The sequence below is a fragment of the Procambarus clarkii genome, chromosome 4, assembly GCF_040958095.1.
Source record: "Procambarus clarkii isolate CNS0578487 chromosome 4, FALCON_Pclarkii_2.0, whole genome shotgun sequence".
NCBI lineage: Eukaryota > Metazoa > Arthropoda > Malacostraca > Decapoda > Cambaridae > Procambarus > Procambarus clarkii.
The window spans coordinates 3005069-3019002 of record NC_091153.1 but is presented as its reverse complement, the minus strand read 5'-3'; the positions used below and the strand labels follow the sequence as shown (position 1 = coordinate 3019002).

The window sequence follows — 13934 nt, the reverse complement described above, 5'->3', positions numbered from 1 at the left end:
GGCGAGGAGGAAATGGGTGAGGGGGAAATGGGTGAGGAGGAAATGGGTGAGGGGGAAATGGGTGAGGAGGAAATGGGTGAGGGGGAAATGGGTGAGGGGGAAATGGGTGAGGGGGAAATGGGTGAGGGGGAAATGGGTGAGGGGGAAATGGGTGAGGGGGAAATGGGTGAGAGGATGGATGGAGTGGACGCCACATTAATATAGATGCTACACGCAGAAAACACAACAGCGAGATGCATCAAATGAACAAATCCACAAGGGCCGTTTTGGTTGCAATTCTATTGACCATGTCGTAGCTTAGTCGATTAAGGCAGCATCTGGGATCCTCTCAGACGTAGGTTCGAACCCTCGTCACGGCCCTTGTGGATTTGTTCTTAATCTAGATGTCTTTAAGGAGACGGTGAGGAGCAGCCGTCCATCTTGCAACACCCGTAACTCGCCCTTATACTGCACTGGTGTTACGGGGATCAATCTCCCCGCGGCTCGGTCTCTGACCAGGCGATGTGGTCAACCAGGTTGTTGAATGCAACAGCTCGCAGCCTGACACACGAGGAGGAACTATCAGGGGAAAGCGCAAAGTCATTACGACTATATAGCACTGGGAATCGGTCAGGATAAGGATTTGGGATGGGACGGAGGGAAGGAATGGTGCCCAACCACTTAGACGGTTGGGGATTGAACTACATTAAAGTCCAGACGGGTAAGCGTGACATCTGATGTATATATATATTCAATGTTGGTATCACATTCACAAAGAATTCCTTTGGATTATCGCTCTATTATCTTCTTATCGCTTATAGATGTGTTCACTGGGCAATTACTAATAATCAAAAGCCTGTTTTTCATAACAGAAACTCCACATCAGTTTTTAAGACACAGACCTCACAAGGCATTATGATAGATAAGCAGGTCTCTTAGTATCATACCAACCCAACCACACAGCAGAAGATGGAGGCATCATTATCAAGTCGATTGATAAGGGTCCCATCTTTCTCTAATACCATGTATCATACACTGTCGTCCTTATCTCCACTCCGACCAGCCTGAAGACGTCTCTCAGTGTTCTCATCTCTCACAGGTCACACCCCTAAGACAATCCTTCCTCTTAAATCAATCTTAGTTTCTTATAACAGGTGGCAGAGGAGGAGGCGGAGGACAAGAGCACGACCCCAACCCCGCACCTCCAACACACACACACACACACACACACACACACACACACACACACACACACACACACACACACACACACACACACAGGTGGAAACTGAGTACTCACATGAGCCACAGAGACGTTAGAAGGAACTTTTTCAGTGTCAGAGTAGTTAACGGATGGAATGCATTAGGCAGTGATGTGGTGGAGGCTGACTCCATACACAGTTTTAAATGTAGATATGATAGAGCCCAGTAGGCTCAGGAATCTGTACACCAGTTGATTGACAGTTGAGAGGCGGGACCAAAGAGCCAGAGCTCAACCCCCGCAAGCACAAATAGGTGAGTACACACACACACACACACACACACACACACACACACACACACACACACACACACACACACACACACACACACACACACAGAGCCCAGTAGGCTCAAGAATCTGTACATCAGTTGATTGGCGGTTGAGAGGCGGGACGAAAGAGCCAGAGCTCAACACCCCCCCCCCCCCCCCGCAAGCACAACTCGGCGAGTACAAATAGGTGAGTACACAGCTCGACACTGTGACGGGCATCTTCAAGATAAGCCCAGGACCTGACCAACCAGAAATGATCACTCGAGACGCCGAACTGGCTCGCCAAGCGACCAAAGGCATAAAGGGCACATTGACGGTCGTCGTACGAGCACAGGCTACCCGGTGGTGGGCAGGGGTGGTGGCAGTGGTGGTGGTGGCAGTGGTGGTGGTGGCAGTGGTGGTGGTGGCAGTGGTGGTGGGCAGGGGTGGGGGCAGGGGTGGGGGGCAGGGGTGGGGGGCAGGGGTGGGGGGCAGGGGTGGGGGGCAGGGGTGGGGGGCAGGGGTGGAGGCAGTGGTGGTGGCAGGAGTAGTAGACACTCTAACACCACACACACACACACAAATCTTCAAGAGCCGGGATCACAAAAAAAAGTCACAACGTCTAAATCGAACCCTGGCCACCAGGGGGTTCAGAACAGGGCGCTGCTGCTGCCGCTCACCCACTAGACCACCACGGTATGGTCTTGGGGGGCCAGATTCACGAAGCAGTTACGCAAGCACTTACGAACCTGGGGCCAGATTCACGAAGCAGTTACGCAAGCACTTACGAACCTGTACATCTTTTCTCAATATTTGGCGGCTTTGTTTACAGTTATTAAACAGTTAATGTGCTCCGAAGCACCAGGAGGCTGTTTATAACAATAACAACAGTTGATTGGCAAGTTTTCATGCTTGTAAACTGTTTAATAAATGTAACCAAAGCCGTCAAAGATTGAGGAAAGATGTACACGTTCGGAAGTGCTTGCGTAACTGCTTCGTGAATCTGGCCCCAGGTTCGTAAGTGCTTGCGTAACTGCTTCGTGAATCTCGCCCCAGGTTCGTAAGTGCTTGCGTAACTGCTTCGTGAATCTCGCCCCAGGTTCGTAAGTGCTTGCGTAACTGCTGCGTGAATCTCGCCCCAGGTTTGTAAGTGCTTGCGTAACTGCTGCGTGAATCTCGCCCCAGGTTCGTAAGTGCTTGCGTAACTGCTTCGTAAATCTCGCCCCACTGGATACCACTCAAGTACCACCTAGTAGCTACACTTACGGTGGTTCAAGAGAATCAGTGCTCCCGCGGCCCGGTCTCTAACCAGGCCTCCTGCTTGGCGTTACAATCAACCAGGCTGTTAGACGCCGCTGTCCGCACTCCGACACGTCAACAACATCGCCGACTGATCACATAATCAGTCGTGTGTATCATGTTTTCTGCTTAACACCGTGGTAAGTCTTGGCCGACCCTCTCCTCTTGTGCATAAGGGAGAGGGGTCTTAGAGAGGGTGTGTTAGGGTCTAAGACTCAGAGGGAGAGTCTTAGGCTTTTCACGCAAACAGCACTGTCTGTCAGCATAAAAACACCACTGAACATCTAACTTTTCAATGGTGCTATTTTGCACTTCCTGCCATACCTCCTAGTCTCATTTAATATACAAAGACTTTAAAAAGCTTAAAAAAAAACTTTTTTTAAAGCTTTAAAAAAAGCCAAAAGCCAAAGCTTTACAAAAATGGGGCCATGGAAGGGGCCTGACAGCTGAGCGGACAGCGCTCAGGATTCGTAGTCCTGAGGTTCCGGGTTCGATCTCCGACGGAAACAAATGGGCAGAGTTTCTTTCACCCTGATGCCCCTATACACCTTAGCAAGTAAATAGGTACCTCCAGCATGTTTCCATGCGTAAATTAACGTTATTCAGACGAGTGGTTTCCACGTCAAGTGTTCCAATACTTGACGTTTAACAGATCTAAAATATATTATATTCAATGACCAACATATTTTGTTTTTCCTCTCTCCCGACAGCCAACTAAGTTTTCGTGCAAGTACACAGATGTAATAGCAGTTCCCGTTGTCGGGGACAGGAAGCCTGTTCTTCGTCTTATCCAGGGGAATCAGATTCACGAAGCAGTTACACAGGCACTTACGATCCTGGGGGCCAGATTCACGAAGCAGTTATACAGGCACTTACGAACCTGGGGGCCAGATTCACGAAGCAGTTATACAGGCACTTACGATCCTGGGACCAGATTCACGAAGCAGTTACACAGGCACTTACGAACCTGGGGGCCAGATTCACGAAGCAGTTACGCAAGCACTTACAAACCTGTCCATCTTTTCTCAATCTTTGGCGGCTTTGTTTACAATTATTAAACAGCTAATGAGCTCCGAAGCACCAGGAGGCTGTTTATAACAATAACAACAGTTGATTGGCAAGTTTTCATGCTTGTAAACTGTTTAATAAATGTAACCAAAGCCGTCAAAGGTCGAGGAAAGATGTACACGCTCGTAAGTGCTTGCGTAACTGCTTCGTGGATCTGGCCCCAGGTTCTACTCCCCCCCCCCTCCAATACAATAGGCCAGCTACTGACCTTTCTCAGCATACAACCCCCACAACAGCTGTATAATTCATTCATACGTCACAGAGGTTACGGGCTATTCATGCCCGTGCCACCTCTTGGGTAGCTTAATCTTTATCAATCGTCACAGAGGATAACTTCTGACGAGGCTGTCAGTTGTATCTGGTCTAGACTGAAGATCAGGCTTGTGTCTCACCGAGCTGTTAGTGGTGCTGGCCAGTTGGAAGCACCTCCGGGGTTTAGCGTCCCCGCGGCCCGGTCGTCGACCAGGCCTCCTGGTCGACGTTTGGCCACTGACAGCCTGAACACAATTAAATGAACAAATCCACAAGGGCCGTGACGAGGATTCGAACCTGCGTCCGAGAGCATCCCAGACGCTGCCTGTCCTGAACACAATTGCTCAAGAAACAATTGGAAGTTCCTGAAGGAAGTGTCTCATCAACCGGGACGTGTTGGATATGTGGGCCTGCGGGCCGCTGTCACCAACAGCCTTATAGATCAACTAACACCACATTCGTTACTGCTCTCTTGAGGTTATCTTGAGACGATTTCGGGGCTCCACCAGGCCTCCACCCCCAGGAAGCAGCCCGTGACAGCTGGCTAACATCCAGGTACCTATTTTACTGCTAGGTAACAGGGGCATACGGTGAAAGAAACTCTGCCCATCGTTTCTCGCCGGCGCCTGGGATCGAACCCGGGACCACAGGATCACAAGTCCAGTGTGCTGTCCGCTTGGCCGACCGGCTCTCGTTACTGTCTGTTCTCCAGCCCCGTTATAGCGATTCATCATCTCCTTATAGATCAATTTATCACAAATTAAATCCTAGTCGGCGGGGTTTGTGAAGTAGAGGAACTCTCAGAACCTACTTCAGGTACATTCCAGGTAAACCCCGGATATTTGACTAGATGAGAATGTTGCGTCTGAAGATGTTTTGTTGCTGTTTGTTGTGTACAGGAAGACATCATCTCTGGGGACTCTTATGGTCTCCTGACATTCTCAAGTTTCATCTTATCTCTTTCATTCTTATTTGTCTTGAGTCTTGAGTTAGTTCTTATGCTTCCTCCTCCTCCTCCTCCTTCAGGGACTTGCTTTATGCTGTGGCAGCTGCTACGTCTTGGTCTGTCTTTAAGGTCAGATGGAACGTCTTGGTCTATCTTTAAGGTCAGGAGGTACGTCTTGGAGGGTGTTTTAGGTCAGGTGGAACGTCTTGGAGGGTGTTTTAGGTCAGGTGGAACGTCTTGGAGGGTGTTTTAGGTCAGGTGGAACGTCTTTGAGGGTGTTTTAAGTCAGGTGGAACGTCTTGGAGGGTGTTTTAGGTCAGGTGGAACGTCTTGGAGGGTGTTTTAGGTCAGGTGGAACGTCTTGGAGGGTGTTTTAGGTCAGGTGGAACGTCTTGGAGGGTGTTTTAGGTCAGGTGGAACGTCTTGGAGGGTGTTTTAGGTCAGGCGGAACGTCTTGGAGGGTGTTTTAGGTCAGGTGGAACGTCTTGGGTGTTTTAGGTCAGGTGGAACGTCTTGGAGGGTGTTTTAGGTCAGGTGGAACGTCTTGGAGGGTGTTTTAGGTCAGGTGGAACGTCTTGGAGGGTGTTTTAGGTCAGGTGGAACGTCTTGGAGGGTGTTTTAAGTCAGGTGGAACGTCTTGGAGGGTGTTTCAGGTCAGGTGGAACGTCTTGGAGGGTGTTTCAGGTCAGGTGGAACGTCTTGGAGGGTGTTTTAGGTCAGGTGGAACGTCTTGGAGGGTGTTTTAGGTCAGGTGGAACGTCTTGGAGGGTGTTTCAGGTCAGGTAACTAGTCTTGGGGTCTTGTAGGGCAGGTAACACACATTTCTGCAGCCTTTGGATCTGGTCTCTCCGTAACACAAGTGATACAACGACATTCTGAACAAGGAAATAATACAACTTCATAGATTAGGTCGTGGAGAGGGGTTACCTTGAGGTTACCTTGAGGTGCTTCCGGGGCTTAGTGTCCCCGCGGCCCGGTCGTCGACCAGGCCTCCTGGTTGCTGGGGTGATTGTAGTGGGTCCGTGTTCGAAGGGAGAATGGCCGAGGGTACATCCGCCTGACTCTAGTTGTTCTGGAGAAGAATGTGACTCAGCGTATTCAACTTTGAACCTTGCAGCAGCGGCGGCCAGTTTTTGTGGAGCGTAGCGGGTCGGTAAGTAGAGCCCAGCCTCCCTGCTCTCCTCTACTGGACTGCTAGATAGAGCCTCTACAGCCTCACAACCCCAGACCTCTCCACGCCAGCGCAGCGGGTCGGTAAGTAGAGCCCAGCCTCCCTGCTCTCCTCTACTGGACTGCTAGATAGAGCCTCTACAGCCTCACAACCCCAGACTTCTCCACGCCAGCGCAGCGGGTCGGTAAGTAGAGCCCAGCCTCCCTGCTCTCCTCTACTGGACTGCTAGATAGAGCCTCTACAGCCTCACAACCCCAGCCAGACCTCTCCACGCCTCTGGCCTCGCCCCGCACCCCTCTAACCTCATTTGGCGGCTTTGGTTACATTTATTAAAGAGTTTACAAGCGTGAAAACTTGCTAGTCAACTGTTGTTATTGGTATAAACAGCCTCCTGGTACTTCGGAACTCATTAACTGTTTAGTAATTGTAAACAAAGCCGCCAAGGATTGAGGAAAGATGGACAGGTTCGTAAGTGTCTGCGTAACTGCTTCGTGAATCTGGCCCCAGTTTCCGTTAAACAACACCAGACACAAAGCCAGTAGGCGGAGTCCCCAGAAATAGCTCTACCAAGTAGTTATTTACAGATAAACATTCCTCCTCTCCATCGTACTGCGCCGCCCCCCCCCCTCGTCCCCAGGTCAGGAGGCGGCTGCTATCGTGTTCTTCCTTCTTATTCTCCTCCCTCCTCCTCCTCCTCCTCCTCCAGGTTAGACTAGGATGAGCTGTGATTCCTTAAAGAATAGCGAAGACAGTGCCCCCCTCCCCCCAGTATGTCTTAGGCCTCCCCCCTCCCCCCAGTATGTCTTAGGCCTCCCCCCCCCACCTGCTCCACGAAAAAAAAAAATATGAAGCTCCGTATTAGAGCAAATCAAAGAATGTTCTGTACCTTATACTCCTTAATACAGTTGCTGAAAGTTGATCATAGTTCTCCGATGCTCCAGTCTGGGTCTTCAAGTCTTTGGGCTTCAAGTCTGGGGGGGGCTTCAAGTTTGGGGGGGGGGGCTTCAAGTCTGGGGGGGGGGCTTCAAGTCTGGGGGGGGGGCTTCAAGTCTGGGGGGGGGGCTTCAAGTCTGGGGGGGGGCTTCAAGTCTGGGGGGGGCTCAAGTCTGGGGGGGGGCTTCAAGTCTGGGGGGGGGCTTCAAGTCTGGGGGGGGCTTCAAGTCTGGGTCTTCATGTCGCTCTTCAAGGTGAACAGGGGCATCAGGGTGAAAAAAACTGACCATTTGTTTCCGCTTCCACCGGGGATCGAACCCGGAACCTTGGGGCTACGAATCCCGACCACTATCCACTCGGCTGTCAGGCCCCATTTTGTACATGTAACCGGTCCATGTTAATGAAGTAATTTTTTTTTTTTTTTTTTTTTTTTTTTTTTTTTTTTTTTTTTTTTTTGCGAGAAATCTTTTGAAATGGTCTCAGAAAGTCTCTAACACTACTGACTTATTTTTCGTTGTATATATTAAACACTCAAAAGTAAGAAATATGAAAGGTTGATAAATCTGAGAATCAGAGCTGGGGTTATAGAGTAGAGCTTTACGTGGTAGTGTGGTTGGAGTGTTTGAGTTCTTAACAAGTGGTGAGCTCACCCACACGATAACGCGAATAGAACAAAGCCATTCTTACATTACTTCACAAAATACGAGGCAATTCACTAAATGAATCACCAGATTAATACGGTCACAATTTCCGCGACTCCACCGTTACTACCTGCTGAACAAGAACAAGTTTTCTTGAACAAAAGATTTACTCACCTCCTGATGAACGAGTTGCAGCTGCTTCTGAGGCAGTGCCGGCGGCTGTTCACTCCGGGAGGCGGCGGCGTCGGAGGCGAGGGAGGACCGCTGAGAGCCTCCTCTAGAGAGGTCGTCGGTGCCAGCCTCACTCCCGGAGTCACGGCCGCTCATGGACCGCCGGCGACCAGGCCGGTGTGTGTGTTCGTCTGTTTCACCTTCAGGAACTCGGCCTAGGCGCGCCAGCCCCTTCCCTGCTCTCCCAGATTTGTCCGTCCGCATGCTCTGGTTCAAGACCGAATGGGACACATTTGCCCACTTCCCCTGTGACGTCTCCGGAGCTGACTGGGAGGATATCAGACTCGACTGACTGCTCGCCGAGCTGAGATCACTGACAGAGGCACAACCCAGGCTCTTGCCCGTGTGGCGTTCATAGAAGGACAACACGGCCTGTTTCTGAATGCTCTTTAGGGTAGCGTCCGGCACTTTGCGTCTCTTCTCGGGATCTAAGTAGGAATATGACACATTACTGCTCTGTCTATCAGGGCGGTCCAGTCTTTCAACTCTATCAACCTCCGTGAAAGTGTTTAGCAAGTTTTGGAAATTCTCATGGACGAATGGCCTTCCGTCAGGATCCTTTTGTGTGGGCGATCTGGAAGACGCAGGCGTTGTAGGAGATCGAAGTGTCTCTAAGGAAGAGTGAGCACCGTCTGCTTTCCGGTCTAATCTTGAGAAATCCAGCCGCAAGTCCCTGTCTCCTCTCTGAGAGTCTCGCGAACCTTTCCTCTGGTGGGTGCGTGTCTCACCAGATTCCCGGAGTTCTCTTTGAGTGCGAGTCTCCGCCTTGTCAACTGGTTCGCGAATCTCTTGTGGCGAGGCATCGTCGCGAGGCCTCCGGACGAGCTCCTGGGTGTCTCGTAGTTCATGCATTTCCCTTGTGTCCCTAGGATCTCGGGGCTCACGGGAGTCGTGATCTCGAGGGTCCCTTGGGTCCCTCTCTCTTGAGCCACTGTGGTCCCTGGGCCAGCAGGTTGTGCTCTCAGGCCCAGTGGTGGTGCGGGACTGTCGTTCCAATTCGTGAATCCGCTCTGCCACTGACGGAGGCTTGCTGAAGTCAATGGTAGGGCTCTGAGGAGACCGGGTGGGCGACCTGGGAGTCTCCCGCATTTCCGCTGTAGGTGCTTCCGTGATCTGGGAAAGCGGCTGTGTGTAGGAATAAGAAGGGAATTTCTTCAGGTTATTCATTTCGTTATTTTTTTCAACTTCTCTACTCCATTTGCCTTCCCGTGATGGTCTTGGGTAGCCAGACTCGGTGTCACGGATAGAGCGCCGCAAATCCCGGTGGTCGCGGGAATCGTGGCCAAGTCTTCCATGGGGAGGCTTGCCTCTGTCCCCACCGTAATAAAGAACCGATTCACTGTTGTGCCGCTGAGGTGCCTGCACGCGCGAACTATGCACGATGTTGTGGTCTGAACGCGGGTCCCGGGAATTGCCCGACATCACAGATATATCAGAAAGAGAGCCATGCCACTTGAGGGTTTCCGAAGATGATGCAGACGAAGAGTTGGTGACAACGGTGGTGACGCTCTCGCGTCCATTGCTGTAGCGAGCGCTGTCAGCGACGCTCTCACTCTCGCCTCTTCCAGAGTCGCGCTCAGAGCTGCCGTCCCACATGACAGACTCGCGTCGCAGCTGGTCCAAGAGCGGCGTCGTGCCAATTAAATCAGCGTAACCAAACTCCTCATACTGACGGACATACTCGTCCAGCTGCTCCGCTGTGACCTGACTGAGTGTGGCCTCGCCCATCCCCAGATCCCGTTCTGGCGGGGATGGGATGCTGTAGTCCTTATCGTCCAGGGCACGCCCGTCACGGTCGTACAGGGGATAGTACGAGTTGGAAGGCTTGTAATACGAGTCCATAAACGAATAATTGGAACTAAACACATCCACTCGAATACTGTTATGAAACACTTCCATTGGAATCTTTTCAGATCTCTCCATCACAGTTTTGAGTTGCCTCTGAAAGGACTGATTTAAAGGCTTCTTGTTATAAGGACGAGCGTAGCCTCCAGCCTTCTCCTTGGGGTATTCCGACTGTTCCGTCCAGGATTTGGAGCGGTGTGAGCCTTGAGGTGCCGGGGACTGGGAGCTGGAGTCAGGCAGGCCAGACACGTTAGCATCGTGAGGCGCAGACCCGTGCTGTATCACCTGGTTGCCCGCCGGCACGGGCCACGATGGATACTTTTCATGCCCTGGGCCATACTTGATATATTTTAGACTAGAGGCGTCACGCACGGGGGGAGGAGGAGGCGAGGACGGGTGACGGTTCGATGACGAAGTAGACGTAGGAGAGTGTTTGGCTGGCGTCGACGGCGGCGCAGGCGACGTAGGCACAGTCGGGGACACAGGCGGCTGCTGGTGTTGGTAGCCGGGTCCTGGCGGGGAATATGGTGGCGGCGCCAGGGTCAGATCTGGCTCAGACATGTTCCACGACCCGTGGTACTTCTGACCGGACGACTCCGGACTGAGGTTGTCGTAGGAGAAGAACCTGGCGCGATCCATGCCATGGTGGTGACTGTGGCCAGACACGTGGTCCCCTCCAGGACTCAGGTCATCAGGTTCGCTGTAATTAGAGGTGTTGGAGTGCTGTCTGCTGTGGTAGGAGCCAGCAGAGCCGGAGCTGAGGGCCGACAGCTGCCTCGAGTGAAGCAACTGGTAGGAAGATGAGCGGAGGTGATGGGCGTAGTCCTCCCGGTCCGGGGTGTCGTCGGCCCCCATAGTGACGTCCCAGTAGCGGCCGCCCACCATGCCAGACGAAGACGAGGCACCTTGCAGGTGGGAGTACATGGGAGACTTCTTGGTCACCATGCTCCCATCCTCACTCTCGTCTAGGTTCGGAGTCGACCTGCAAAGACAAAAAAAAATGGACCTTTATTAACTTTTAATGTTTCTTCAAGATACTCATGACTTATCTATATCTATAAAAGACTGTGTCTGTGTGTTCAAGGTTGGGGGACAGACATTTGATGCCATGCCAGTGAATGCTAGAGAAGAGGGTGAAGGCTAGAGAAGAGGGTGAAGGCTAGGAGAGAGGGTGAAGGCTAGGGAAGGTGTGACAATGTATAGTTAAGATGATTACGGAGAAGAACATAGTGAGTAGTGAAGATGTGGCGTCCGCCACCAGAGCAACACCAGACACCCTTTTCTCTAGTTTCACAATACAAACAAAAGTATAAACAAGATTCCCATAAATGTGCTAGGAACAAAAGAATGCCAGGTGCAGACAAGGAGCCACAATAACGGGGCCGAAGATATGAAGACCAGACCACAACTCAGAAGATGGAGAAACGACGACGTTTCGGTCCGTCCTGGACCATTCAAAATATCGACTTTATAACGGTCCAAGACGGACCGAAACGTCGTCGTCTCACTAATTTCTGGTGTGTGGTCTAGTCATCAAGAGAATGCCAGAGCTTAGGCAGGCAGACAGACACAGACAGATACACAGACAGACAGATACACAGACGGACGGACAGACAGACAGACAGAAAGACAGGCAGGCAGGCAGGCAGGCAGGCAGGCAGGCAGGCAGGCAGGCAGGCAGACACAGACAGACAGACAGACAGACAGACAGACAGACAGACAGACAGACAGACAGACAGACAGACAGACAGACAGACAGGTGATCAGGAAGACAAGTGCCTCACCATATGTCCGCCCACTCAGTGAGTGGGACACGAGGCAGAATATCGTCAAAGAGGATCATGAATTGACTGACAAACCTCAGTTAGACTTCGACAAGGATCACCAAGACTAAAAAGGTTAAGACAATCGCTCCAGGATAAATATATAATACGAAGCCAAGCAGTAATGGCGGAACTCTTGACACTGGTGAACCGAGGTGCCCAACCACCTCCGTTCTTCACTATCACTACAAACCGAGCATAACGGATCCCACAAATTTCATACCGTTAATCTATATTACAAACCAGTCAAGGGCGAATGTAATAAAAATACTCAAGGATGATTGTAATAAAAATACTCAAGGATGATTGTAATAAAAATAGGTTCAATTTAAGTGGAAATTACTGGCAGGTTCTCAGTTATCTTGTGATGATTTCGGGGCTTAGTGTCCCTGCGGCCCGGTCCTCGACCAGGCCTCCTTTTTGTTACACATCCCCCCAGGAAGCAGCCCGTAGCAGCTGTCTAACTCCCAGGTACCTATTTACTGCTAGGTGAACAGGGGGGGCCATCAGGGTGAAAGAAACTCTGCCCATTTGTCTCCGCCACCACCGGGGATCGAACCCGGAACCTCAGGACTACGAATCCTGAACGCTGTCCACTCAGCCGACAGGCCCCATGTCAATAATGAGTGCTGCGTCCCGCTGACCCTAACAGGTGGGTGGAACAATCGCTGAACGCACCAATTTTGTTACCCAATCGACCCCAGCGTCAAAATCGGGTGTGCTTTCGGGAAATTAAACCACTGAAATATTGACGTATCTCACCGGCCTAATGGGGTATCGATCCCGGATGGGTAGTTAACCTAGGTTCTCTCTTAATCAGGCCAAAGCACTGAAAATTATTTACGGGGGGTCTAGAGGGGGAGGGGTTGAGGGGTTTAATCGAGAGACCGGGCCCCCTTGAACAATAGCCCCGAAGCAAAACGTTAGAGTAATAGACATCCATCAGTCTCGGGAGACTATGGAGCTAGGCTCTGGTTGTCGGTCTGGAGTGGCCTCTCCAGGGCTCAAAGCCTGGGTAGGTTGATACGGAGAAGCTGTTACCCATGCAGCGGGTCCCCCTCCCCCTTATCCACGGCAAAAAACCAGGGTAGGTTCATACGGAGAAGCTGTTACCCATGCAGCAGGGCCTCCCTCTCCAGGGCGCACAGCCAGGGTAAGTTGATTACGGGGGGGGGGGGGGGAGAAGCTGTTACCCATGCAGCAGGTCCTCCCCCCTCTCCACGGCGCCGAAAGTCGCCAATAGGAAGGCAAAGGTAACGCAGTAATAAGATAATAAGTCACTACTAACGACCCTGAGACTACCAGATAATTGGCCAATCACCATCACCCCTCAACTGACGCAGCGTGTAATCACCTCTGACACTAACCACTGACTTAGGGACAAGGGAAGACACCACTGACTAGGTCTAATTGGCCACCGAAAGACAGGTCCTGTTTACACCAAGCTCTCATTATCCCTTACTCTGCCAAGTCCTATTTACACTAAACCCGTATCACCTGCTCTATTAGATCCTGTTTACAACGAACTATAGTATCCCTCAATCACCCAGGTCCTGTTTACATCTAGTATCCCTCAATCACCCAGGTCCTGTTTACATCTAGTATCCCTCAATCACCCAGGTCCTGTTTACAACTAGTATCCCTCAATCACCCAGGTCCTATTTACAACTATCATTATTCACTAAGCCAGGTCCTGTTTACACCAAGTGAATATCCCCTCACTCAGCCAAACTGCCGAATCAATTCTCAATCCTTTCAGAAGTGCTGACTTCTATTCCCACACTTGATCAATATATTCACCGGCCCGCCCCACCGCTCTGGCGATGGACCAGTTCCTACGTTAATGACCGGTGAATATAAACGATCCAATCTGAAGGCATTGTTACGTGTGTCTTGATATTACACTTTCAATATACAAGAAAATCCCAATGACGCAATATATATCTAGGAGAAAAATCGTTTCAATCTAGATGGCAATGTATCGAGTCTAGATAACAATATATCGAGTCTAGATAACAATATATCGAGTCTAGATAGCAATATATCGAGTCTAGATAGCAATATATCGAGTCTAGATAGCAATATATCGAGTCTAGATAGCAATATATCGAGTCTAGATAGCAATATATCGAGTCTAGATAGCAATATATCGAGTCTAGATAGCAATATAACGAGTCTAGATAGCAATATATCGAGTCTAGATAGCAATATATCGAGTCTAGATAGCAATATA

At 50.7% G+C, this 13934-nt stretch overlaps 1 protein-coding gene across 3 annotated transcripts in view; it reads right to left on the bottom strand.

The window, feature by feature from the left end:
* Positions 1 to 13934, bottom strand: part of LOC123752012 (protein Shroom) — a 428159-nt gene that overhangs the window by 127906 nt on the left and 286319 nt on the right. For all 3 annotated transcript variants that reach the window (XM_069332265.1, XM_069332274.1, XM_069332277.1), the window contains one exon: positions 7977 to 10860. In XM_069332265.1, coding sequence (XP_069188366.1) covers positions 7977 to 10860 — 2884 coding nt within the window. The remainder of the gene's footprint in view (positions 1 to 7976; positions 10861 to 13934) is intronic.